Source organism: Oryx dammah, unplaced genomic scaffold (assembly GCF_014754425.2).
Source record: "Oryx dammah isolate SB20612 unplaced genomic scaffold, SCBI_Odam_1.1 HiC_scaffold_24, whole genome shotgun sequence".
NCBI lineage: Eukaryota > Metazoa > Chordata > Mammalia > Artiodactyla > Bovidae > Oryx > Oryx dammah.
This window is the reverse complement of record NW_024070208.1, coordinates 13,324,220-13,350,995: the sequence shown is the minus strand read 5'-3', so window position 1 is coordinate 13,350,995 and position 26,776 is coordinate 13,324,220. Positions and strand designations below refer to the sequence as shown.

The following is a 26,776-nucleotide window of genomic DNA, read 5'->3' as shown; positions in this document are numbered from 1 at the left end:
AATGTGGAAGACCTGGGTTCAATCTCTGGGTTGGGAAGATCCCCTGGAGAACGGAATGGCTACCAACTCCAGTATTCTTGCCTGCAGAATCCCATGGACAGAGGAGCCTGGGATGCCCAGTCCATGGGGTCGCAAAGAGTCGGATGTGACTTTCACTTTCAGCGACTTCATATGGGCTTCCTTAGTGGCTCAAATGGTAAAGAGTCTGCCTGCAATGGAGGAGACCAGGTTTGATCTCTGGGTCAGGAAGATTCCCTGGAGAAGGCTATTGCTACCCACTCTAGTATTCTTGCCTGGAGAATTTCGTGGACAGAGGAGCCTGGTGGGCTACAGTCCATGGAGTCACAAAGAGTTGGACACATCTTAGTGACAAACACTACTACTACTGACTTCATAACAACTAATCTTTTTCTCCAGTAATTTTTAAAACTATAATCTAATTAAAAGGTATTCTAAAGGCATTAGATCAAAGATCTGAGACATTTTTACTGCATTAACTTTTTTTCACTCAAAGAAAAGGCAAAATTTACTTTTTACTAAAGTACATCTGAATGCTCACTTAAAACTGGTTACAAAAAATTTACTTCAAAAACATCTATTTTTTCTGGTGTCACTTTCTCTGCCCAAGGTGATAATGAAATATGTAACAAATTATCATTGATCACACATTTGAAGTTCTAGCTTTTGTTTTACCAGCTGGTGGCAAAACCAAGAGAAAAGTCATTTGGGGGGTAGGGAGAATATTCATGAATTTCAGAAGCATTGGGTAGAGGAGTCAAATTTTTTTAACTACCTATATAACACTCAAGGGTGACCTGGCCAAAGCAAATATGGTGAAGAATTATAAAAAGAGGAGGCAAATTGAGAGTTGCGGATTCTCACGTGCTTAGTTGCTCAGTTGTGTCAAACTCTTTGAGACCCCATGGACTGTAGCCTACCAGGCTCCTCTGTCCATGTGATTCTCTAGGCAAGAATACTGGAGTGGGAAGCCATTCCCTCCTCCAGAGGATCTACAAGAAACAGGGATCAAACTCAGGTCTCCTGCACTGTAGGCAGATTCTTTACAGTCTGAGCCACCAGGAAAGCCTGCCCATTCTCACACTTTCCTGGTCAGGGAATTAGATCCCATATGCCACAACTAAGATTCTGTGCAGACTAATAAATAAATAAATATTCCTTGGGAAAAAAAAAAACACTACTACAGAGTTAGAAATCAGAATATGTAAACCATTGTAAAAATAAACAACAACAAAATCCATTATCTTTTTCCCTTTAAAAATGAAACAAAACAACATTCCCTTTGAAGGGACAGTTTCCAGATTTATGATTATCTCCCAGCTCCAACATACATAAATTATTTTCCCTCAAGTAGCTGCAATATTCCTTAAAATCATCATACTTTTTACTAGAGCAGGAATTCTTAACTATGAATATATGGATGGGTTTTAAGAAGTCTAAGAACTCTCTGAAACTCAAATGTTGTAAAATGTTGGATGAATGAGCAACTATATGGACAAGATGTCTCCAGTTGTCAACACATCTGTTATTGACAACTGTTGATTAAAAGCATCTTTCATTAGTTAAAAATGTGATGCAAATAGAGAGATAGAGTTCTTCATTAATTGAACAGGTATATAAAAACATTAGGAGAAGGCAATGGCAGCCCACTCCAGTACTCTTGTCTGGAAAATCCCATGGACGGAGGAGCCTGGTAGGCTGCAGTCCATGGGGTCGTGAAGAGTTGGACACGACTGAGTGACTTAACTTTCACTTTTCACTTTCACACATTGGAGAAGGAAATGGCAACCCACTCCAGTGTTCTCTCCTGGAGAATCCCAGAGATGGGGGAGCTTAGTGGGCTGCCGTCTATGGGGTCGCACAGAGTCGGACACGACTGAAGCAGTTTAGCAGCAACAGCATAAAAACATTACATCATGTACCCAAAAAAAGGCATGGGAAAAACCCATTCATTTTGTAGATGATAACACTGATATTTAGAGAGATTAAGAGGTGTTCAAGCCTATGCTGCTAGCTAGAAGGCAAAAGTCGGGGAATAGCACTTCTGCATCCATTCCCTCCCACGATGCCACCACGCTGGAGGATATTAGTAAGCACATTATGGGGAGCCAACAGCCCCACTTCTCATAAATATACAATCTCAGAATAAATAAAATAATTCTTTAACCACTACTGGCTCATAACAAACATAAACATTCTTTTTTTTTTTTTAACTGAAAGTATCTTAAAATACATATTCTTTTAGAAACATTTTAGAGCTTAATTCTTTGCCAGTAGACACAATCAATAACTTGTCAATCATCTGAAAGACATAAGTGCTTGATCCCCCTGCAATCAATCAGAGAATGCCATACTCTTGACCTGGAAGGGATGGAAGATGTTTAGGAGACAGAAAGCTTCAAGTAGGCCCTTAAAACACATTCGTTTCTGAGTCAATTACTCTGAAAGCCCACAATGCAAAGTAAATTAGTTGAATGGATCTTTGAGTAACTGTTGAAGCTGTTTAGAAATTTTAAGCAAAACCTCTTTTCAAAGTTTAGTCTCTGGTTTATTCACATGAAATATCAAGTGCAAAAACCAAAGGAGATGATATTTAGTGAAAAGAATTTTTATAGTTAGCAATTAAGTGAGAAAGCTAAAAAAGAATTTCTTATTTTGGAGTCAGTTAGGGTGAAGAGGAACCCAAAATTTGCTTTTAACTTTTTTCAAAATAATTCAAAAATTAAAAGTCTGTAAGGATACAAAAACGCTGCACTCTCTGCCCCCCTCACCTGCCACCCCCACTTTTGACTCCTAAAATACAGTGTAACTTTCCACCATCTGTTATTGTAGAGCAGAAACAGTAATGAACATATGGGCTTTCTCTCTCAAGCAGCTGTAGTGTAGTTAAAGTTATAATAATTGTCTTTCTGTAAGATAAATTTACATTAAAAACCTGGCCAGCAAAAAACAAATGGCTCAGCCTCTGAGCCTTCCAAAATAAAATTAAGAAACTCAGCATCATGTGTGATATACATGCAGAGATTTAGAGAATATCCTCTAAATCTTGTGCTTTTATGTGTAAGGTTAAACAAATACAATTCATTATGCCCAAATCAGTTTATACAATCAAAGAGTCCACAATTCATCTTTTCTCTTTTCCATCAAAATGCTAGGAGCCTCAAACAGGGGTTAGATAAGTTACATACAGAAATCAGGAACTAAGTTCTCAAAAGCTGATAACTATAAATCTATCACTTCTGTGAGTCACTGAACTCCAATCTAAAGGCTCATTTATTTATAAGAAAAATCACAAGATGTGTGATACATAAATTTTCATTTCAACGGTCATCATTTATAATCAGTTTAAGTAAACAAAGAAATTCAGACCATATTCTGATTCACATATTGTGAAAAACAGGAATTTTACCTACCTTTATCTGGGTGATTCAAAATCATGATTCTCCTGTGAGCTGCTCTAATCTTGGCCTTACTGGCAGATGGGCTGTAAAAAGAAAGTGCTTATAACAAATAGCGTCAAATGCAGATTATAAATTAACAGTTTATATGAGTTTCAAGAAATTAAAAACTAATGAGACTTTCACCATCTTGTGGATAAATATAAAATTACAGCTTGTCATTTCATTCTACGAACCATCAAAATAAATCAGATTCAATGCTGCATGTACCTTTCTTCAGTCCTTTGTCTCAATTTAAAAAACACACCCACAAGAAATAGGACAGGGAAATCATAGTCTATAGACTATTACTTTGAGCGTGAAAACTTGTGCTTCAAGCTCTTTTGGGGGGAGGCAGTACGTATGAGTAACAAACAGGTGTCTGAACTCTAGAGCTCCCAGACAGCAGGATTTTAATCCCAGCATTGCCATGAAGGATGGGGTGTGTGTGCTCACATAATCAGTCAGCTCTGACTCTTTCGACCTCATGGACTGTAGCCCGCCAGGCTCCTCTGTCCATGGGATTTTCCAGGGAAGAATACTGGAGTGGGTTGCCTTTTCCTACTCCAAGAAGGATGGGGTACCCTTGGCCAAATTTTATACCCTCTCTGTGCTTCAGTTTCTTCATTGTAAAACAGCGCCAGAACAACATAGTCCTCATAAAGTAATTACAAGGGATTAAATTAGTTAATGCCAACAAAGTGCTACAACAAGGTCTGGTGTGTGTAGAAATGTTCTGTAATAGTTAGTTTTTACTATTATTATCTTTCAACAGAACATCTCAAAACTCTTCATAGCTCATTAATTTATTTAGTTTTGCGTGAAATCTATGGGAAAAGCTTGGCTGTGACAGCCTAAACTCTAAACAAAAATTGAAGGAGAAAGTTAAATAAGCCTAAAATTATCCATGTAAAACCTAATTTATTCAAGTACTGGAAATCGTTCTTTCTAGTACATTTTCCAGGCAAGGAAAAAAATTTACACTAATAGTAACAAAATCCTGGTGTTGCTACTTAATATTTACACTAGCTTATCTAAGCTATTTTTCTGGGCCTCAAACGGAAATAACAGTGGCTAACTCAAAGCACATGGTGGTTGCTATGAAACTCAAAATAATCTGTATGGATGAACCACACACACTACAGGGACTAATAGCAGGTACTTTTAGAGATATTATAAGACACAGGTTTAAATCCATTGCTCATTACCTATAAAACTGTGTCTTGCTTACTTAACTCTCTGAGCTATAATTTTCTCATAAGTAAACATGTACATTAAAAAAGTGAAGTATAAATAATCTAATCTAAGAGGAAAGAAATTCTCAAGGTCTGCAGAGGTTTGCTTGCCCTTCTACTAATTGGTCACAAAATGTTTACATTCTGTTTTCAACACCTCATTCCTTGCTGTCAGTTGCCAGTCCTCCATTCTGGCAGGATTCTAGTTTCAAGCTGTTACTTGCCAGTTACTTGCTGCTTCTAATCTCCTGGGGTTAAATAACAGACCATCAAACATGCTAAAAATACACTATCGATTGCTACATAAGCATATAAAGTATTCTTCTATAAAGAAAAAAAAATAAGTCTTAAGATAAAGGGGAAGCCAAAAATAAAAATATATCTTGAGACAAAGAAACAACCTACTAAAACTTCTGGGATGCAGCCAAAGCAGTTCTAAGAGGAAAGTTTATAGTATTAAAATCCTACATTAAGGGTAAAGAAAAGAACTCAAACAACCTAACTTTACACCTCAGGGAAGTATAGGAAGAACAAACTAAGCCTAAAATTAGTAGAAGGGAAGTGAAAATAAATGAAATAGAGACTAAAAAAACAAAAACAAAACAAAAGAAAGAAATCAATGAAACCAAAAGCTTTTTTTTTTTTTGGAGAATGTAAAGAAAACAGACAAACCAGAAGCTACATTCACCAAGAAAAAAGAAAATTCAGGTAAAATCAGAATTGAAAATGGAGAGATTACAACTGATATAATAGAAATACAAAGCATAAGAGGATAAGAGGCTGTACTATACAATAAGAAATTGGAAACCCTAAAAGAAATAGATACATTCCTAGAAACAAAGCACCTACCTAAATGAGAGAATCTTAGTTCTTAAACAAAGCATTAAAAATTAAATGTAGCTCTGATATATCTCCAGCATAGATAATTTCACTATGAACTGAAAATGGAACTTGAAATATAATTTTGCCCAGATCAGGGATTTCAGACTGCTGCCTGGAATGTATTTATTTGACTGAGAGTAGGGGATTAGGGTGTGTAGAAGAGAGCAGTGTTCCCTGATCCTGCAGCAAATAAAGCAGCTTTGGTTTCACCTTTTTCTACTACTAGTCTATTAAATAACATTTAAAGAGAGTTCCACAGAAGTTTTTAGAAAGTCTGAATATTACAAATGTATGTATAATTTCAGAAAATAGCAGGTTAAGTTTTCCCAAGCAACTCAGTAAAATATTTTAGGCTTTATTCAATATGGTAAGAAAACATAGAATCATCTAGTAACAAAGAGAATTACTTTGTTTTTAAACAGGGTGTTAACAGGGTCAGTTCCATTTTATCTTTACCTACTTGTCATACAGTCTAAATCATCTGGATTCCAAGACCAAGGAAAATGGAACCACAGCAATGTATTCACATCTTAGAAGAATCTCCTCAAAACAACACTGCCTGACTGAAAGAAAGGGCTAGAGGAAAGCAAATAAATTTTACCTTTCTATTTAATGTGTTAAAGGCAAATATTTAGACTTTGCACTCATGAGAGAGACAGGAAGAGAGGGGACCAACCTTTATTCAGCACCTGTTCTTTGGTAAGCACTTAAAAAAAGGACTTCCCTGGTGGCTCAGAGGGTAAAACATCTGTCTACAATGCGGGAGACCTGGGTTCGATCCCTGGGTAGGGAAGATCCCCTGGAGAAGGAAATGGCACCCCACTCCAGTACTATTGCCTGGAAAATCCCATGGACAGAGCAGCCTGGTAGGCTACAGTCCATGGGGTCGCAAAGAATCAGATATGACTGAGCGACTCTACTTTCTTTCTTTGATAAAAAAGGTACCACTCAGGGCATTTTACATTATTCCAATAAGACAAAGTAGTATTAATTGCAAATCAGAAATGAAAAAGCTGAAGTGCATAAAAGCTAAAACTCAGTGCCTCCATGGTAGAATCAGAATCTGTTTGCTTAGCTGGTATCTACTGAGTAGTTATTAAGTGCTATGTTTACGCTAAAAAAACTTCCTATGTGTTAATTTTTGCAGCAGTCCTATGCAGTAGAAACTAATGAGGAGACTAAGGCCACGCAGCTAACAAGTGGTAAAACTGATATTTCTACCCAGATTCACTGTTATCAGAGTCTGTGCTGTTAGTCACTCAATTTTCCTTGTGAAATTCTGTACCGCTTCCTGCTCAATGGAATAAAACTTAATAACCATGTATCTTAAGTCAACTCCAAATTATCTATCCGAAAAACAGGAGTACCTTGGATGATATTAAATGATATCTTCAAAAACTTTGGATTAGTAATATACTTTGTATACACATATCCAGAATGGGATGATACGGGACCTCAGAAAAATAACAGTGGCATTCAGAATAATATTAAACCAAAGAATAGTTAACAACATAGCTAATTTAACAGTGTGGTTCCCCTGCTTAAAGTCATTTCTTTTTTTTGTATTCCTGGTGAGAAAGCTCATTTCTTTTTATATTTAAATGAAGCACCAAGCCAAACTGACCTGTTTCTCCCCTACCCACCTTTTGTGGTGGTGTTTTTTTTTTGATTAGTCATAAGAAACAACAAAATGTTTTGGCTTTAAATATCTGCTAACCTACAAGAGATTTAAAAATTCTCTCAATATAGGACTTTATGATCTACTCTGCTTAATTATGCTGACTAAGACACCGTAAGATTTGTTGTAGGTAACATACTATAACCAACACAAATAAAATTTTGAGTGAGCTCTAGGGAACACAAACAAATATAGATACTGGTAAATCTATGCTGCTGCTGCTAAGTTGCTTCAGTTGTGTCCAACTCTGTGCGACCCCATAGAAGGCAGCCCACCAGGATCCCCCTCCCTGGGATTCTCCCAGCAAGAATACTGGAGTGGGTTGCCATTTCGATGTACTCTTAACTCTCAGGGTTAAATAATATCATACAGTAATCACAAAGGATCATTAACTATCTCCTACACTGTCCAAAGTAGACAATAAATGGCTGCTAAGGTGAAATAAGTATAATAAAACATCAGTTCAGTTCAGTCACTCAGTCGTGTCCGACTCTTTGCGACCCCATGAATCACAGCATGCCAGGCCTCCCTGTCCATCACCAACTCCCAGAGTCCACTCAAACTCATGTGCATCGATGATGCCATCCAGCCATCTCATCCTGTCGTCCCCTTCTCCTCCTGCCCCCAGTCCCTCCCAGCATCAGAGTCTTTTCCAATGAGTCAACTCTTCGCATGAGGTACCCAAAGTATTGGAGTTTCAGCTTTAGCATTAGGCCTTTCAATGAACACCCAGGACTGATTTCCTTTAGAATGGACTGGCTTTGAGAGTCCAGGGGACTCTCAAAAGTCTTCTCCAACACCACCGTTCAAAAGCATCAATTCTTTGGTGCTCAGCTTTCTTCACAGTCCAACTCTCACATCCATACGTGACTACTGGAAAAACCATAGCCTTGACTAGACAGACCTTTGTTGGCAAAGTAATGTCTCTGCTTTTCAATATGCTATCTAGGTTGGTCATAACTTTCCTTCCAAGGAGTAAGCATCTTTTAATTTCATGGCTGCAATCACCATCTACAGTGATTTTGGAGCCCCCAAAATAAAGTCTGACACTGTTTCCACTGTTTCCCCATCTACTTCCCATGAAGTGATGGGACCAGATGCTATGATCTTAGTTTTCTGAATGTTGAGCTTTAAGCCAACTTTTTCACTCTCCTCTTTCACTTTCATCAATAGGCTCTTTAGTTCCTCTTCACTTTCTGCCATAAAGGTGATGTCATCTGCATATCTGAGGTTATTGATATTTCTCCCAGCAATCTTGATTCCAGCTTGTTTCTTTCAGCCCAGCATTTCCCATGATGTACTCTGCATATAAGTTAAATAAGCAGGGTGACAATATACAGCCTTGACAAACTCCTTTTCCTATTTGGAACCAGTCTGTTGTTCCATGTCCAGTTCTAACTACTGCTTCCTGACCTGCATATAGGTTTCTTTTTTCTTTTTTTTTTGCATATAGGTTTCTCAAGAGGCAGGTCAGGTGGTCTGGTATTCCCATCTCTTTCAGAATTTTCCACAGTTTATTGTGATCCACACAGTCAAAGGCTTTGGCATAGTCAAGAAAGCAGAAGTCGATGTTTTTTCTGGAACCCTCTTGCTTTTTTGATGATCCAGAGGATGTTGGCAATTTGATCTCTGGTTCCTCTGCCTTTTCTAAAACCAGCTTGAACATCTGGAAGTTCACTGTTCGTGTATTGCTGAAGCCTGGCTTGGAGAATTTTGAGCATTACTTTACTAGCATGTGAGATGAGTGCAACTGTGCAGTAGTTTGAGCATTCTTTGGCATTGCCTTTCTTTGGGATTGGTTGGAATGAAAAGTGACCTTTTCCAGTCCTGTGGCCACTGCTGAGTTTTCCAAATGTGCTGGCATATTGATTGCAGCACTTTCACAGCATCATCTTTCAGGATTTGAAATAGCTCAACTGGAATTCCATCATCTCCACTAGCTTTATTCATAGTGATGCTTCCTAAGGCCCACTTGACTTCAGATTCCAGGATGTCTGGCTCTAGGTGAGTGATCACCTAGATTATCTGGGTCATGAAGCTCTTTTTTGTACAGTTCTTTTGTGTATTCTTGCCACCTCTTCTTAATATCTTCTGCCAACAGAATGGTAAAGACTAGAGATCTCTGAGAAAATTAGAGATACCAAGGGAACATTTCATGCAAAGATGGGCTCGATAAAGGACAGAAATAATAAAATATGCTAGGTGTCAAATTGTGGAACCAGAGAAGAACTGTGAAACAGATTCCATGTTATAATTGAAAATACAATTCAGATCAAATTAGAAAACTGAATTCAGAAAGAATTTAACGTCACAATAAGGGATTTTGATAATTGCATTGAAATTTTAGTGTTCAAATACAACAGCTCCTTGTTAAGGAATAAAGGCACATCAGAACTATAACTGATTTTTTTTTTTTAGAAGTAGTAGGATAATCTCTTAGACTCAAGGTTTGAGATGTAAAACTTCGCTATTTTCTCCTCTGCCTCCTATTCATAATTTAAAATATAAGGATAATTTTACTGTCACATTTTCTCCTTTTTCAAGACAAACTCAGCCACAGAACAAAATAACACTTACGCAGCACACCTACCTTATACCCAAAATGAGACTTGCTTCTCGCCTACTCATTTTCTGTTCAAATCCTCCTTTATAGTAGGATGAAAAGCTCTGTGCAGGGAACAAAGAGTGAGAAATGATTAGTTCCACGTACGAAGGGGCAGGACCTCGACCCCACCACACAGCTGCAGTGGGAGCAATGGGTTTTCCAGAAGTCGTGGGAGGAATCGTGGGAGGTGGGGCGGCAGAGCACTGGACAACAAACCTGGGCATCAACAATGGCTTCCACGTCCCAATACGTTAACCCTCCTACACTGAAGGAATAAAGGAGACCAGCAGAAACAAACGGCTGCAGCTTTTTCTAAGCTCTACGGGGATTTTCTCATTGGATAACCCTGACCAAGTCACTGCTGAGATGACAGACATCTTTTTAACCTACAAGACTGGCTGACTGAGAAAGAGGAGGAGAAACTGACAAAATAGAGAGGACATCAGGAGAGCAGACAGGAAGGCCAAGAGGGACCAGAAGACTGGACTGCAGGGTCAGTGTGGCTGGAGAGGCCCGAGCAGCAGGGGCAAGAGTGGCAGGGGAGGGGCTGAGGCCACAGGGAGGGCCCTGGAGGTCGGGAATGACGGGGGACTTTGCTCTCAGGGGCAGGACGGCCAGAGCACGGGGCGCCCAGATTGGACTTGGATTACTCCAGGGCTTCCCTGGTGGCTCATGAGTAAGAATCTGCTTGCCAATGCAGGAGACAGGGCTTTGATCTCTGATCTGGGAAGATCCCACAGGCCATGGAGCAACCAAGTCCACACGCCATAACTGCTGAGGCTGTGCTCTAGAGCCCAGGAGGCAAAACTACTGAGCACATGGGCCACCGCCAGTGACACCTGTGCACTAGAAGCTGCTGCAATGAGAAGCCCACACACAGCAACCAGAGAGCAGTCCCCACTTGCTGCATCTACGGAGAAGCCCATGCAGCAAAGAAGCCCCAGCACAGCCACAAATAAATACACAAATGAGATTAATTAAGAGGATTACTCTGCTGTGAAGAGACAGGCACAGAGTGGAGGCAGGAGATCAGCAAGAGGACACAACCATAATCTAGGCAGGAGACAGGGCTGGTTTGGACCAAACTGGTAGAAAAGGAAGAAGCCAGAGCTGTCAGATTTGGGATGGATATGGAGAGCAGAAATGACCTTTGCTTGGACTGAATGTGGGATATGAGAAAAAGCAGGGAGAGATGAGGCAGTGAACACCGGCGTGCTCAGCACAGGGCCCCCTCGGAAGTAAGGCACTTACTTCTCAGACCCCGGGGCTGCTGCTGGCAGACAGCACTGTGCTGTCAAACTCCAGCAATGGCCTAAGCTGAAGAATGCCAAGCCCACACCCCCTTCCCAGGGCAGCCTCTAGCTGATGACTGGCTGACGTCATGGTACAAACACTAGGAATCAGTCCTTGAGCTTCTTTTCTATATTTACTTTCCAGGTGATGTCATTTAGTTTCATGGCCCTTGCCACAACCTAGGAAAACCATGATGAGTCACCTGAGAGTCAGAGGCCCCCCGTTCCCCCTCCGGCTGCCTCAGGCCTTGCTAAGACTGCACTGCAGTCTAAACTATCCCTCCATCCTTCTTCCCTCTCTTGCCTTCTGGAGCTGTTGATCCTCAGAGCATTCTCTAATAAACTAACAGCTTGCTAATCTGTGTCTTATTCTGCTTTCCAGAGAACTGCAACTGCAAATGACTGCAAGGTTTCTGGCCTAAATTGCCAATTATTGACTTAGAGGAGGAATGGTTATTTGTTTTTGGTGGGTAATAGATATCAGGAGATTGGTTTTGGTTATATTAAGTTTCAGAAGTCTACTATGTATGTAAGTGGAGGAAATGTCTGACCTGGAGATAACATTGGGGAATTATGAGTACACAGACAGAATTTAAAGCCATGAGACTAAACGAGGTCACCTGGAGCCAGAGTGTAGCTAAGAAGCGGGAAGACTGAGCCCTAGAGACGGCAACATTCAGTGGGAGAGAAACGGAGAGGGGTCAGCAACAGACACTGCCAAGGCCCAGCAGTGTGGGGGAGGAGAAGCAGGCCCAAGTTTCAAGTGCTTCTGACAGGTCAAACAGGAGCAGAGCTGAGGCTAAAGCTCTGGATTTAACCTTTGCTAAACCTAAGGCTCTGTGGAGAAGGCAATGGCACCCCACTCCAGTACTCTTGCCTGGAAAATCCCATGGGCGGAGGAGCCTGGTAGGCTCCAGTCCATGGGGTCGCGAAGAGTCAGACATGACTGAGCGACTTCACTTTGACTTTTCACTTTCATGCACTGGAGAAGGAAATGGCAACCCACTCCAGTGTTCTTGCCTGGAGAATCCCAGGGACGGGGGAGCCTGGTGGGCTGCCGTCTATGGGGTTGCACAGAGTTGGACACGATTGAAGCGACTTAGCAGCAGCAAACCTAAGGCTAATTGAAGGGACTGGGCGTGAAGGTTTGACTAGAGTGATTTTAGGAGAGAACAGGAAGAAAGGAATGGGAGACAACTGTTTTCAGGAGCTCTTAGAGAAAACTGCATGCATGAACTCCACTTTACCAAGGAAAAACATACATGCATGATTGAATGCGCACATGTTTCTAAAATGTGAACCCTTTCCTAAGGAAAGGGTTGCATAAAACAAAATCTGAAAGTATATAACCCCTCAATGTTATTTTGGGGTGGTGGAATTATGAATATTATTTTCTTCATGTTCATTTATACTTTCTAAATTTTCAACAATGAACATGGTTACTTACACAATTTTTTTTTTTTTAAGGACTAAATAAAGGAAACCAAGGAAATTACTAGAGTATAAAAAGAGTCCCAGGGAGCCAGATCTGGTCATTTATATAACTTGTTCTTTTTGACCAACTTGTCATAACTTTCCATTGGTAATAATCCCCTGACAATTAATCCTTCAACAAATACTTTAGCACCTAATATGTGCCAGGAACTTTTCAAATGAGACAAGTGAAATTCTGTCCTTCATCACACAGTTGTTCCTCTGTCAGTGTACCAGTGCTGTGAGGAATATAAGGTACTACTCCAAATTCCAAGTAATTAATAATCTAGTAAGAAAACAAAAAACAATCTCCTCCTCCAAACTGGAAGGGAATCAAATTGTTTAAGTACACATATTAATATGGACAAATTATGTATATATATACAAGCATGCACACACACAGGAATATGTAAAAGAATAAGAGCTGTATAGGGAATATACATACAGGAGCAGGGCTTTAACAGAGGAAAAACAGCTGGCTTTAAGGTTTCTCTCATGCAGCTAAAATTTTTACTAGATGCATACCTTACTCCCTAATATTTCTATGAGTATCTACCTTTGGGAGTTCCAAATTTTGAAGTGTTCAGCATACAACAAACATAAATTGATGATATTTCATAAACTGTCATTTCCACTATATTCACAAAGTTCATTAACCCTAAAAGTGGCTATTATATCCAAGCAAATTTTTTACTTTGTTTTTTTCCAGGTAGAAAAGGTTAAAGAAAACTAAGACAAGGTTAAAGTTTAGCATCTGGATGAGGCTCAGACCATAAATACTGACCTGCTTTTAAGTAAGTCAATCTGTAAGCATACAATCATCACGATCCTTCTGAAGGAACTAGATCATTTTTGAGGACAGACATTTAATATTTGGGGCTATATACAGAAAAGTAGACAGAAGACAAAATCATGCCTTTAAACTCATATGGAGTTTAGGCTTTTATTACATAATTTTCAATTGAAATTGTAAGCCCTGAAAGCTTACACATATAACACACCAATACTGCATTATATTATTAGCTTATATAGAAACAGGCAATGCAGAACTGTTTTGTGACAACATTGGTGGGTCAACAAAATGGTAAGATTCACAAAAAATGTGATTACAATAAGGAACAACTATATCAAACTGATGGAGTAGATAGTTACATTTTTCTAATAGCATTTCCAAGAACAGAAAGAGTGGGATTTATTCTTTTGTCTATTTGAAAGATACTCTGATCCTTACAAATTATTATTTGTATTATTTTAGTCATAAAATATATAAATATATAAACAAAAGTCAAAATAATTTTCCTACTAAATTTTAACATTGAATGCTGTAGTGCTATATATTATCAAAAATGATGTGAAATGAACCAAGTTAAATGAAAGTCTTCATTAGCTAATTTACTCAATCACTTGAAACATAACAGCCCTCCAAACAACCAGAAAAACACATCATTCCATAGTCTTAAGAGAAGAAATACATTTTACATTTAACATAAAGTATAAATTTTAATTATGTAGAATCATCTATTTGATTTATAGATCCACAGGATAGTTTTAATTAGTGTTATTTCCATGAATTTCACCTACCATAAAAACAATTTAAGTCCAATTTAAAAAACCTGTATTCAAGTAAAAAGGCAAATTCACCAATAGAAAAATAAGAGCCTCAAAAGAAGATGAACGACTTGGGTTTTTCCTCCAGAAAAAAATTAGGGGTAATTAGACAATAGCTGAGTCAATAAACACACATGAATACTTTAAAAAATTAAGTAAAAGGCTCTGATTCAAAATAGCAGACTGAAAATTAGTCTTTTACTTTCCAAAGGCTCTTTGAAATGAGAAATGAGATATTTTAAACAAGAAAAATCCATAATAGGCCTAGAAAACCAAGAAGTGGATCAAGTACCAAAGCAGAAAGTTCAAAGAAATCCTGAAAGGTTGAAAACAGGGAAGACTGCATATACAGAAAAATCCCAGCAACCCAATCACCAGAGGAAAGAAAGACGAAAACACTAAATCCAGGGTCAACAAACACAAAACATAACATCAGGGTAATTAAACCAGGACGGCAGACAGACCATTCCTAACTCCATTAGTACAGGGCATAAGGGCTGCCACCTGCCACCTCAGCCCTCAGGCCAAAAAAGAGAATCGTATGCCTGGAATGCATGTTAGTGTACAGAGCAGGTCTCAAGGGAAGCAGAGTGGCTTAACCACCGATAACATTTCAGAACCCAGATGGCTGAGGAGAGGAGGCATTTATACCAAAGAGTAAAATACACACAGTACTCAAAACTGGGTTCTGCAGGTTCCCAGACAGCCTCTGGGCTCCTTGCTTCCGACGAAACATAACTGTGGGCATAACCCACCTCCATGCTCACAGCACACTGCCAATCCTCTCATTTAATTAAACTGTCAAAGCAAATCTACCAAACTGCTGAAAGAGGCCACGAATATGAGTTCTGGGAGCAGAGACACACTGGAAGGAAAAAATATAAGAGGATCTTACAGAACAAACAGCTGTATATGTAAACAGGGAAAGAAACAAACTCTCCATACATTCCATGTAAAAGAAACTATTCTAGGCAACATTCCAGAAAAAGCGGGCAGAGGGAAGCATGAGAAAAAGAAAGATGAGATACAAGAACAAACTGATGTTAAAGAATAGAAGGAGCAAATACACTTCGAGAAAAAATGAAGAGAGAGCCCATAGGAACCTGAGTTGAACCTTCTCCTTTGAGTGACAGGCATTTACTGACACGTGACTACAGTCCCTATCTGTTAGTAACTGGTTAATAATGAACAGAGTTATAAAATCAAAACACTGGAAATGCCGAGCTTATGAACTTGGCTTTTTTAGATCAATGTCAGGGAAAGTATGCATATTTTTCATTCTTCAATGTCCCTGAAACAATTAATGTTTAAAGAGTTATTTTTAAAAACTAGTATCTTCAGAGAGGTTTAATTACGATGATGATAGATACTCCAAGAGGCTTCACTGCAAACTAGACGAGTAGTACTTTGTGAAAAAGAGGCCAGATGAAAGCCGCTTGTCTTAACTTGAAGCCCACAGAGGGAAGGGGAAAGGGGGGACGTGTGTGGGTGCGCATCCCGTTCCTCTTATTAAGAAATGCTGGGGCCGCCTTTCAGGATACCCACGACCATCTCTTAAACTACGCCACCTTATCTGTGAGCCTCCACAGAGCAGTGAAACGTTTCTAATTTTCTTTCTCTCCCTTCCTTTACAACGTTAAATAATGTAATTCTACAAAACGTGAGTCAATTTACAAGTCTGTCTACTGAAGATCATCAAGTAGGAGAGAAATTATTTCTAAAAGTTTCCCAATTTACTATACGTAAACATATAGCAGTAAAGGATGAGGTGGTTAGACAGCATCATGACTCAATGGACATGAATTTGACAACTCTTTGGGAAACAGTGGAGGACACAGGAGCCTGGTGTGCTGCAGTCCCTGGGGTTGCAAAGAGTCAGATACCACTTAGGGACTGAATAACCACAAATGTGGAAAAACACTTGAACATTTATGTCACTATTTCCAGGCATATGCTCTATTTCCACCGACCATCACTTAGTCCCTGGACTGTCTCAATGCCCTTTCAACACATTTCACAGTTTCTCCTCTGGCTTATTCTAGTCTGCTGCCCTCCTGCTCATAACCTTCCAAAGGCTTTCTGTCACACTTAAAACCTGCAGTCCTTGTCATAGTTGGTTTGGCTCTAAGTGATGTGGGCCCCAACGACCACTGTCCCTTCCACACACTCCTCCTACTGCCAAACTCATTCCCACTTCAGGACCTCTGCAGCATTCCCACCACCTACGAAGCTCTTCAGATGTTCACATGGTCTGCTCCCTTGTCAGAGAGACCTTCCCTAACCTACCTAACACAGACTCTTCTCTGCTGTTAAAAAATCAATCTCTTACTCTGATTTGGGTGGTCCAGTGGTAAAGGTGAGACAGGAGACACAGGAGGCACACGTGTGATTCCTGAGTTAGGAAGATCCCCTGGAGGAGGAAACGGCAACTCGCTCCAATATTTTTGCCTGGAAAATTCCATGGACAAAAAGGAGCCTGGTGGGCTACAGTCCATGGGGTTGCAAAGAGTCGGAACAACTGAAGTGACTAGGACGCATGCACCCTGATTAGTTTTTTAAAGAAAACTAAACTTCTAACTTCAATACCTCTACATATTATATATATCTTACTTATCTGTTAATTGTCTCCATTGAAAAGTAAACTAGAGGGCAGTGTCTGTATCTGGTTCATGACTACCTCACACTCCCCACAATTGCGTCTAGTATGGAGCAGGTGCTTCCCTGCGGCTCAGCTGGTAAAGAATCTGCCTGCATTGCGGGAGACCTGCATTCGATCTTGGATTGGGAAGATCCCCTGGAGAAGGGAAAGGCTACCCACTCCAGTATTCTGGCCTGGAGAATTCCATGGACTGTATAGTCCATGGGGTTGCAAAGAGCTGGACACGATTGACCAACTTTCACTTTGACGTAGTAGGTGCTTAATGAACATTTGTTGTATGAATGCTATTAGTAAATACCTATTAATACTTAAGATGAAATATAAACAGGAAAGCAGAAAATAAACACACGTTCCCTCTAATCACAGACATGCATTTTCAATCAGCAAAGTCACTTGTAGTTCTTTTGTCCTTGAGTTTAATTATCTGTCCATTTGTCATCCTTTTAAAGTATGGTTATTGTTCATAACTAAGCCTCAGGGGCCCATAATGCCTTTACTGAAACAAGTCATTCATTCTCAAATTGCTGTAAGCCAAGCTGATGTATCCCAGATCTTCTGTTTCCCAGAAGTCAGTGTTAATGCTGCACTGCTTCTGTGAGCTTTCTGGGCATGCTCTCCAGGGGTCACAAACCCCAGCTCACCACACTACAGCTTCTTAGATACCTACTCCCATTCAATCTTCACTTAGATTCCACTCAGTAGAGTAGCCGTGATGCTGGTAGATGGATGTATAAGCCCTATAGGGTTTCAAAGTTGGAATCATATAATTTCAAGTTTGAGATAGCCAGGTGTGGTGGTACAAGGAAGCTAGTTTCAAATTTCAAGATGAAATAAACTTGGGGGTATACTCCATCTGGACAGGGATCATGTCTGTTTTGTTCATCATCTATGCCCAGGCCCTGGCACAGGACAATCACTGAATGAATAAATGAACACTAATTAAACAAGGAAAGTAAATTATCTCAAAGTTGATGTAATACTACTAAAAGGAATACAGTAATTAGCAAAGTCAGGAATAAGCATAGATATAATATGCCCAAGAAACTTCAAAGTAAGTTTAGATTTCTAACTAAACTCATTTTTTTTTTAACTTACAGGAGTTGAAATCTTCTTTGCAGTTTCTGTGATTACTTGTCCTAGAGGTTTCCAGATCTGAAATGCGTAGCGACCTAAATAAAACAGTAACAGGAATAAAGGCAAATACATTTTCTGTAATGAAAGCCAATACCCACAAGGTACTCACCATAGCAGTTATAGTTTACTTTATATATGTTAGTTTAATAACAATTTCAAAACCTACCAGAAAGACAGTAATTTTTTCAAACTTCTAGTTTGTTAAATGGAGGACAGATTTCATTTTAATTACTCCAATTAAAAACAATTCTATTGCTTCTCACAATGATAATCACTTTGAAATATATAGAAAACAAGTCACGTTTATGATCTATACAACACAGGACTGCTTTTAATGAAGTTACTGCTAAAGTAATAAAGCAATTACATGGGAAATATTTACAAAGAATGTGTTTACTATCAGTTTCTCACAGAGGATGACGAAAAGCTTCTTTATTTTAGTACTTTCCTTTCTTAGTCACCCTAATTATCAAAACCCCTCTGAAACTAGACAACTAAGTATCAATAGCAAAAAAGGTCCTAACCTGTTTTGAGGGCACAGAACAAGAATCAAATAGCATCAGGCCAATCAGAATGTGTGCCCTAACCAGACTGTGTGTCTGCTAATACTAGTGTCTCTTTTCTAAAAGTTATGATCCTCTGAAGTTTCTAACCATGTTATTTGCAAATTAAGATTACTACTGGGAAAATTCAACTACATAGATCTTTTGTAATAGGTTATCTGTCTAAATATACTGTTATTCCTGTTCAGACAACATGCTATAGTGAAAAATAAAGGATGCTAGTTAGACCTAGGAAGATGTGAAGTAGTCAACCTAGGTGAAGTCGCTCAATCGTGTCTGACTCTTTGCGACCCCATGGACTGTAGCCTACCAGGCTCCTCTATCCATGGGATTTTCCACGCAATAGTACTGGAGTGGATTCCCATTTCCTTCTCCAGGGGATCTTCATGACCCAGGGATTGAACCCAGTTTCCCGCATTGTTGACAGACGCTTTACCGTCTGAGCCCCCAGGGAAGTCCTAGTCAACCTAAATAGGAGACAAAAAGCTCTTGAAACCAAGGAGAATGGTAAAGTAAAATTAAATAAAGCTGAAACCCTAACTCATCTAAGTCTCTTATCACACAGAGATCAACTTTCATTTGATTCCTCAATAGTATAAAATACGGCTTTTCAGTTCAGTTCAGTCGCTCAGCCGTGTCCAACTCTTTGCAACTGCATGGCCTGCAGCACACCAGGCTTCCCTGTCCATCACCAACTCCCAGAGCTTACTCCAACTCAGGTCTCCATGGCTTTTAAAGTGTCTCAAAATTCCTTCAAAACCACAGTCATGCAATCTCGATGCAAAAAGGCAATCAAGGGCTTCAAAACTGACATTTGGACATTTACTTTAACCATAAAAGAGAAGACAAAGTTCTAACAGTCTAGGAATACTTTTCTTCTAAATTCTACACTTTAGTTGTAGTTGACTATGAAAGAGAAATGCCTGCTATTTAATATTCTACTCAGTAAAATGAATTTGGCAACAGTGTAATATGTATGCAGTATATATACCAATTCTTCTCATTTTAGAAAGAAGACCTTGGCAAAATATCTTTCTCTAATTTCAAATAAAAATCTTACATTTGAATTTGAAGTAACTATGCCTATTCTTATTTCAGATTCAAATGTAAGATTTTTATTTGAAATGAGAAAGACATGCTTTCAGTAAACTAAGATCATGGCATCCAGTCCTATCACTTCATGGGAAATAGATGGGGAAATAATGGAAACAGTGAGAGACTTTATTCTTTTGGGCTCCAAAATCACTGCAGATGGTGACTGCAGCCATGAAATTAAAAGACGCTTGCTCCTTGGAAGAAAAGCTATGACCAACCTAGACATATTAAAAAGCAAAGACATTACTTTGCCAACAAAGGTCCATCTAGTTAAGGCTATGGTTTCTCCAGTGGTCATGCATGGATATGAGAATTGGACTATGAAGAAAGCTAAGTGCTGAAGAAATGATGCTTTTGAACTGTGGTGTTGGAGAAGACTCTTTAGAGTCCCTTGGACTGCAAGGAAATCCAACCAGTCAATCCTAAAGGAAATTAGTCCTGAATATTCATTGAAAAGACTGATGTTGAAGCTGAAACTCTTAATACTTTGGCCACGTGATGTGAAGAACTGACTCGTTTGCAAAGACCCTGATGCTGAGAAAGATTGAAGGCACAAGGAGAAGGGGATGACAGAAGATGAGATGGCTGGATGGTATCACCGACTTGATGGACATGAGTTTGAGCAAGCTCTGGGAGTTGGTGATGGACAGGGAAGACTGGCGTGCTGCAGTCTATGGGGTCACAAAGAGTCAGACACAACTGAGCAACTGAACTGATGCCTATTCTGCTATAGCAATTAATACTAAAATTATTTTATGTTTATGGGCAAGTCTGTCAGAATTCCTTTTCAGACATGATACTCTTCACATGAAACCTCCATAAGTAGTTAACTATATTTACATAATGAGACATAAGACTGATGGTTTAAGAGCCAAGAAAAACTGAACCACTGATAGTCCTGATTTTAAAGTTCTCACTGGTAAGGTGCTTTAAATAGAGTTGTATGGAATTAAACATTATGCAAAACAAAATAAAATCTTTTAAGTCTCTTTTCCTATTCGATGTCATTGTATATAACCACAATAGAATGTATTAATAGCTCCACCTACAAAGAAGATTCAATTAATAAGATCAAACCCATGGCCCTTAGGAGACACAAAAGCTAACTGAAAAATGTAAATCTTTATCAACAAAGAAATGTTCTCAGATGAACATTTAATTAGAGAATAGCTATGTAATTTAAAATTATGAATTAATGACTGGAAGCAATAGCAATTTTACTTTAAATCTTTATAACTATTCTTTCTAAAAAGATTTTGGCAGTAAAAGAAATCCTCCTGGGTTTCCAAAGAAATTACACCAATACATTAAACTGAGTAATAAACACACTACCAAGACTAACTAGCTCATCAGAAAGAACTGACAGAAAATGTATAAACTTATCTGCAAGAAAAAAATAAATATGGGTGTACAGAAGAGCCCCATATCACTTATACTGCTTCACATTAAAGTTTATTTTTAAACAGTATACTACAGCTCACACTAAAAAAAATGTCAGGAAGATCAGTTATTACAGGGGCTAGTTTCCCAAACTTTGGTAGCATTAATTTCTTTCACTACAACGTTTATCTATACTGACAAATGTTCACGGACTATGAACGCTGTAAAGAATGGGAATGTATGTCTTAAAATCAAAAACCTCAGAAAACTGAGAGTCTTCTCAAAATTCACTCTAAAAGCTATTTGGAAATATTTCTCCTACAACATTTATTGATATGTATCCTTTATTTATCTTACCTGCAAAGCCAAGAGCTGCAATACCCAGCCCCACAGCTATCAAACTTCTTGCCTACAAAGGAAAAAAGTGATTATCATTTACAGTGCTACATATGAGTTTTTAAAGTAAATCATTTAAAATAATGAGAACAATTATGTTAAATATCACATTTTCTTCAAGCTCTGTTGTGTAGAAGTTTTAAATATCTGCAGTGCTTATGAGATTATATCTCCTACACACTATATTGGCTGATTTTCAGTGAACTAATTTTAGACTTCATTCAATTTCCATGTATTTGACTTCATTCTGACCAAGAGCTTTTATGTTACTTGTTGCTAAAATGTTTTCTATAGGCTATTCTTAACAGTGGGTCTAGTGTATTTATCTTCCATAAATATAAAAGGCAAACATTTCCTCTTCCCTTACATATATGATGCTCAAATGGACTCTGCTCTATTTAAAAATTCGATAAAATATGATATCCAAGTGTAGCCAAGACGCCAAACTGTGGAAAATTAGTAAAAGTGATGAAAAGCTTAAGAACTAGCTTATTTCTACCTTTCTAGACCAAGGTAAAAATTTTAAAATAAGAGCGAAAAATCTAGAGTCTAAAAATATGAGCTCATCCAGATAAATTTTGAATTAGGTATATACTCCATATTATTCTCTGCTTTTCTCCTTAACCACCTGGGGAAAATATTTAAGTCACAACAGAAAAAGGTTTTAGGTAGCAAAGATCAATGGACGCCCCCAAGATCCATTCTCCCTTTCTTCTACAGGATCAAAAATTCCTATTTTTAGCCAGACACATATTTCCAAGCCTCCCTTAGGCTTAGGTACAGCACTGTCTAGTAAATGTTGGCTTATAGGATATAAGCAGAGCAGTGCGTGCAGCATCTGTGAAGTCTTTCGGGGGCGGGGGAATGTGCCTCCCCTGCTCCATTCCTCCTTCCTGCTGGCTGCGATGTAGACATGATACCAGGAGCCTCTGTGTCAGACGAGGAAGCAGGAACAATGAGGTGGAAGGGCGCTGGTCTGGATGCTCATGGAGCTGCCACAGTGCCCCTGGATAGCCTCTATTTACATGAGACAAAAATAAAATTCTGGCTTCCTAAGATACTACTCATATTTTTGGTTTTCAGGTATTTGCAGCCAAATCAAAATTTTGATGGGGTCATAATTGAAGAGAGATAATATAGAAATGTTTTTTGTCTGATTAGTGGTGAGAGAGGCAAATCCGTCACATCCAGCAAAGACTAAGAATAGCTACAACAATCTCACCAGGGGACAGGAATGCATTCATTTCACATCAGTGCAGCAGAAGTCAAAAAATGGAGGTTGAGACTGGAAGGACAGTAAAACCAAAAAGCCCTACAGCCATTAGTTTTCAAGCTCTGTAAGGGAATGCAAGTTTTAGGAAATTAAAACCCCAAATATTCAACAAGAGACTCCACAAGGATAAACATCAGGACACAAAGGCCAACCGTATGAAGGTGCTCTAACTTTAACACCCAGTAAGGCTCTCTTTGGAGAAGGGCACAGCAAACCCACTCCAGTATTCTTGCCTGAAGAATCCCATGGACAGAGGAGCCTGGTGGGCTACAATCCACAGGCTTGCAAACAGTCAGACATGACTAAAGCAACTGAGCACTCAGGCACGCAACACTCTCTGAGAAATCTAGAGCTCTTCATAGACAAGACGAAGAAGGTTCACTAGGCTTCTTCAGGTCCAGTTTTAAGATGCACCTTCTCACCGGGCAGAGCACTGGGACAATCTCAGGGAAGGAAGATTCTTTCTCTGGTAGAGGGCAAGCCTAGAGCTAGCTAGCCAGAGGGGCCAAACAGTCTTCAAGATTCCCTTTGCTACTGCTGCTAAGTCACTTCAGTCGTGTCCGACTCTGTGCGAACCCCGTAGACGGCAGCCCATCAGGCTCCCCCGTCCCTGGGATTCTCTAGGCAAGAACACTGGAGTGGGTAGCCTTTCCCTTCTCTAGGGAATCTTCCCAACCCAGGATCAAATCCAGGTCTCCCGCATTGCAGACAGATTCTTAACCAGCTGAGCCACAAGGGAAACCCTCCCTTCAGGTTGCCTATTTACTCCTGAAACTGAAGGGAGATGTGTATTGGTTTAAAAATGTTCTGGGTTGGCTGAATCCCTTTGCTGTTCACCTGAAACAGCACACAATGTACCACGTCAACTAGCTGTACGCAAACACAAAATAAAAAGCTGAAAGAAGAAAGAAAAGGCAGTTCTGTTGAGGTGTATTTTTGCCATTTTCCAGAGGTTCCCAGGGACTACATATTTTGACTTTTCCAGTCTTATTTTCCATTGGTTCACTTTTAAAAGCCTCAGTTTAACCAACTGCTTCATGTGTGAATTTATTTTCCTTCCTTATAAACTCTACTTACTCTTTTATCTGACTAGAAATATCTATCTGTGCCTATCAAGATCTGACATATTCTCAGTATTTCAGCTTGAACTAGCCACAGAATGGGAGAACTCATTTGCAACACATAAAAGAAAAGTTAAGCACATATCCAAAAATTATTCCTCATTAATAAGACAGACAATCTAATAGAAATGGACAAAAGAATAAATAGGTCAGGGACTTCATAGAAAACAAAAATCTAAATGGCTTATAAAAGTAAATACTAATGATAACAACCACCACACCGAAATGGTGTAGAAATATTAATATCAGAATATAAAGATCTCTGACCTTTGTGGAATTTGTTCTGTTCACCAGTGAATCAAGCACCAAGCAGTAGTATCTACACTTCTAGGGTGATTCTTCTAGGATATTCCTCTAGGATTCATGTCCAGGATAACAGTGATAATGTACATAAAGGCCTCAGCACAGTGGCTTGGCACATGTACTTTTAAATTTGTCTGAGTAAAAGAAGACTCACAGAAGTGGTTTTTGAGGTAGGCTCTTTTTTATAGATTAATTATTATATCATTTTTACTATTCTGACTATTCAAATATATATGAGACAAAATAGCTGCCTTACTAAAGAGATTTTTATGTCAAGATATTTATATCAAAAACATTAAACCATTAGGCATTTGGTCATTTTTTACTTTAATCTAACAATATGTAAGGCTCAACTGTGTTTAAAACAATTAAAAATTCAATTTAATTTTCAATAAATAAGTATTGAACACGCTGATGATTACTGTCCATTTGTCCCCGCAGGTTCATTTTCCGCTCTTCCCTGACTTGCTCTGTACCTCTGTCTCCACTTGCCTCAAAAGTCTACATTATCCAGTCGGCATTTGCCCTCCTGCGACTGGTTGGGTTTTGCCAATGAGAGGAGGTTTCACAGAACACGAAGCACTAGCTACCAATCGCAGAAAAGGACTCTAAACATCTCTGCCCAGTATATCTTGGTGCCAAAGTTTGGAAGCCAACCACAATGCTCAAGCACTGGATAGAATAAGATTTCTCACCCAGAGAAGGGGCAGAGCAAGATCAGCTCCAGCCCAGCCGTGTGCACCAGTCTCACGGGGCTGGGGGATGACAGCTGACAAGAGGAAATTGGCCCGGTGCTCCCTTCCCCTCTTTAGCCCACACCATCCCTGGAGTCTGAGATACTGAAAGCTGGGGGCAAGACTGAAACAGGAAAAGATCATCCCACAAAACTCAGGCTGTGTGAGCTCCTCACCTTTTGCTAAAAAAGTGCTCTGAGTCCAAGACCTCTTCTCATGAGGCCGAGCAGGGCTGAAAGCCTGTGCACACGAAACTGCTTTTCTCAAAAGGAAGAATCAGCAGAAAAGCAGCAGTGGAAGGAGACAGAAAAACAGTACCATTGATTCCCTGCTATGCTACCTCTGCGGCTGCAGCTCTTGTTCAGCAGCTCTTCCTCCATGCCTCTAGCTCTCACTGGGTTCTGGAGCATGGTTCCCAACCCCTTGCCTCTTTGCCTAAGTAGGTAACTGTTTCCAACTGTTACTAGTCTGTGGGTGATTGATCATCCTGTCTTGTTTACCTTAAACTATGCCCACAACTCTGCAAAGAGTCCCTTCATAAAACTATATCTGCAAAACCCACCCATTACTACCAGTATCCTCACTGACACAAGCATGAGTATACACGGGTCACTATATTATGCATAAGAGATACAGTGTATAATAAGGCAAAGGCTTGTATTAAATGGGTCCTCTATAGGATGCTGAACATGGTGACCCTCCAGTGCTAATGCTAACCTCCCAAAGGTCTTTATCTTTAACCTTCAGTTCACTTCAGGTCAGTTGCTCAGTCATGTCCGACTCTTTGCGACCCCATGGACTGCAGCATGCCAGGCTTCCCTGGCCATCACCAACCCCTGGAGTTTATTCAGACTAATGTCCATTGAGCTGGTGATGCCATCCAACCATCTCATCCTCTGTCGTTGCCTTCTCCTAGCACCTTCAATCTTTCCCAGCATCAGCGTCTTTGCAAATGAGTCAGTTCTTCACATCACGTGGCCAAAGTATTAAGAGTTTCAGCTTCAACATCAGTCTTTTCAATGAATATTCAGGACTAATTTCCTTTAGGATGGAGTGGTTGGATTTCCTTGCAGTCTAAGAGACCCTAAAGAGTCTTCTCCAACACCACAGTTCAAAAGCATCACTTCTTTGGCGTTTAGCTTTCTTTATAATCCAACTCTCACATCCATACATGACTACTGGAAAAACTATAGCTCTGACTAGACAACTGTGTTGGCAAAGTAATGTCTCTGCTTTTTAATATGCTGTCTAGGTTGGTCATAACTTGTCTTCCAAGGAATAAGTGTCTTTTAATTTCATGGCTGCAGTCAGCATCTGCAGTGATTTTGGAGCCCCCCAAAATAAATTGTGCCACTCTTTCCACTGTTTCCCCATTATGTCCCATGAAGTAATGGGACCAGATGCCATGATCTTCGTTTTCTGAATGTTGAGCTTTAAGCCAACTTTTTCACTCTCTTCTTTCACTTTCATCAAGAGGCTCTTTAGTTCTTCTTTACTTTCTGCCATCAGGGTGGTGTCATCTGCATATCTGAGGTTATTAACATTTCTTCCAGCAATCTTGATTCCAGCTTGTGCTTCATCCAGCTCAGTGTTTCTCAAGATGTATTCTACATATAAGTTAAATAAGCAGGTGACAATACATAGTCTTGACGTACTCCTTTCCCTACTTGGAAACAGTCCGTTGTTCCATGTCCAGTTCTAACCATTGCTTCCTGACATGCACACAGGTTTCTTAAGAGGCAGGTCAGGTGGTCTGGTATTCCCATCTCTTTCAGAATTTTCCACAGTTTCTTGTGATCCTCAAAGCCTTTGATGTAGTCAATAAAGCAGAAATAGATGTTTTTCTGGAACTCTCTTGCTTTTTCGATGATCCAGCAGATATTGGCAATT

General features: G+C 39.4%; 1 protein-coding gene across 1 annotated transcript in view; it reads right to left on the bottom strand.

Moving 5' to 3' along the window:
* The window catches only part of DNAJC15 (DnaJ heat shock protein family (Hsp40) member C15), an 82,038-nt gene that overhangs the window by 24,085 nt on the left and 31,177 nt on the right, over nt 1–26,776 (bottom strand). The window contains exons 2-5 of the mRNA XM_040267196.1: nt 21,417–21,468; nt 17,983–18,056; nt 9,841–9,917; nt 3,432–3,502 (exon numbers count right to left, since the gene is read on the bottom strand). Coding sequence (XP_040123130.1) covers nt 3,432–3,502; nt 9,841–9,917; nt 17,983–18,056; nt 21,417–21,468 — 274 coding nt within the window. The remainder of the gene's footprint in view (nt 1–3,431; nt 3,503–9,840; nt 9,918–17,982; nt 18,057–21,416; nt 21,469–26,776) is intronic.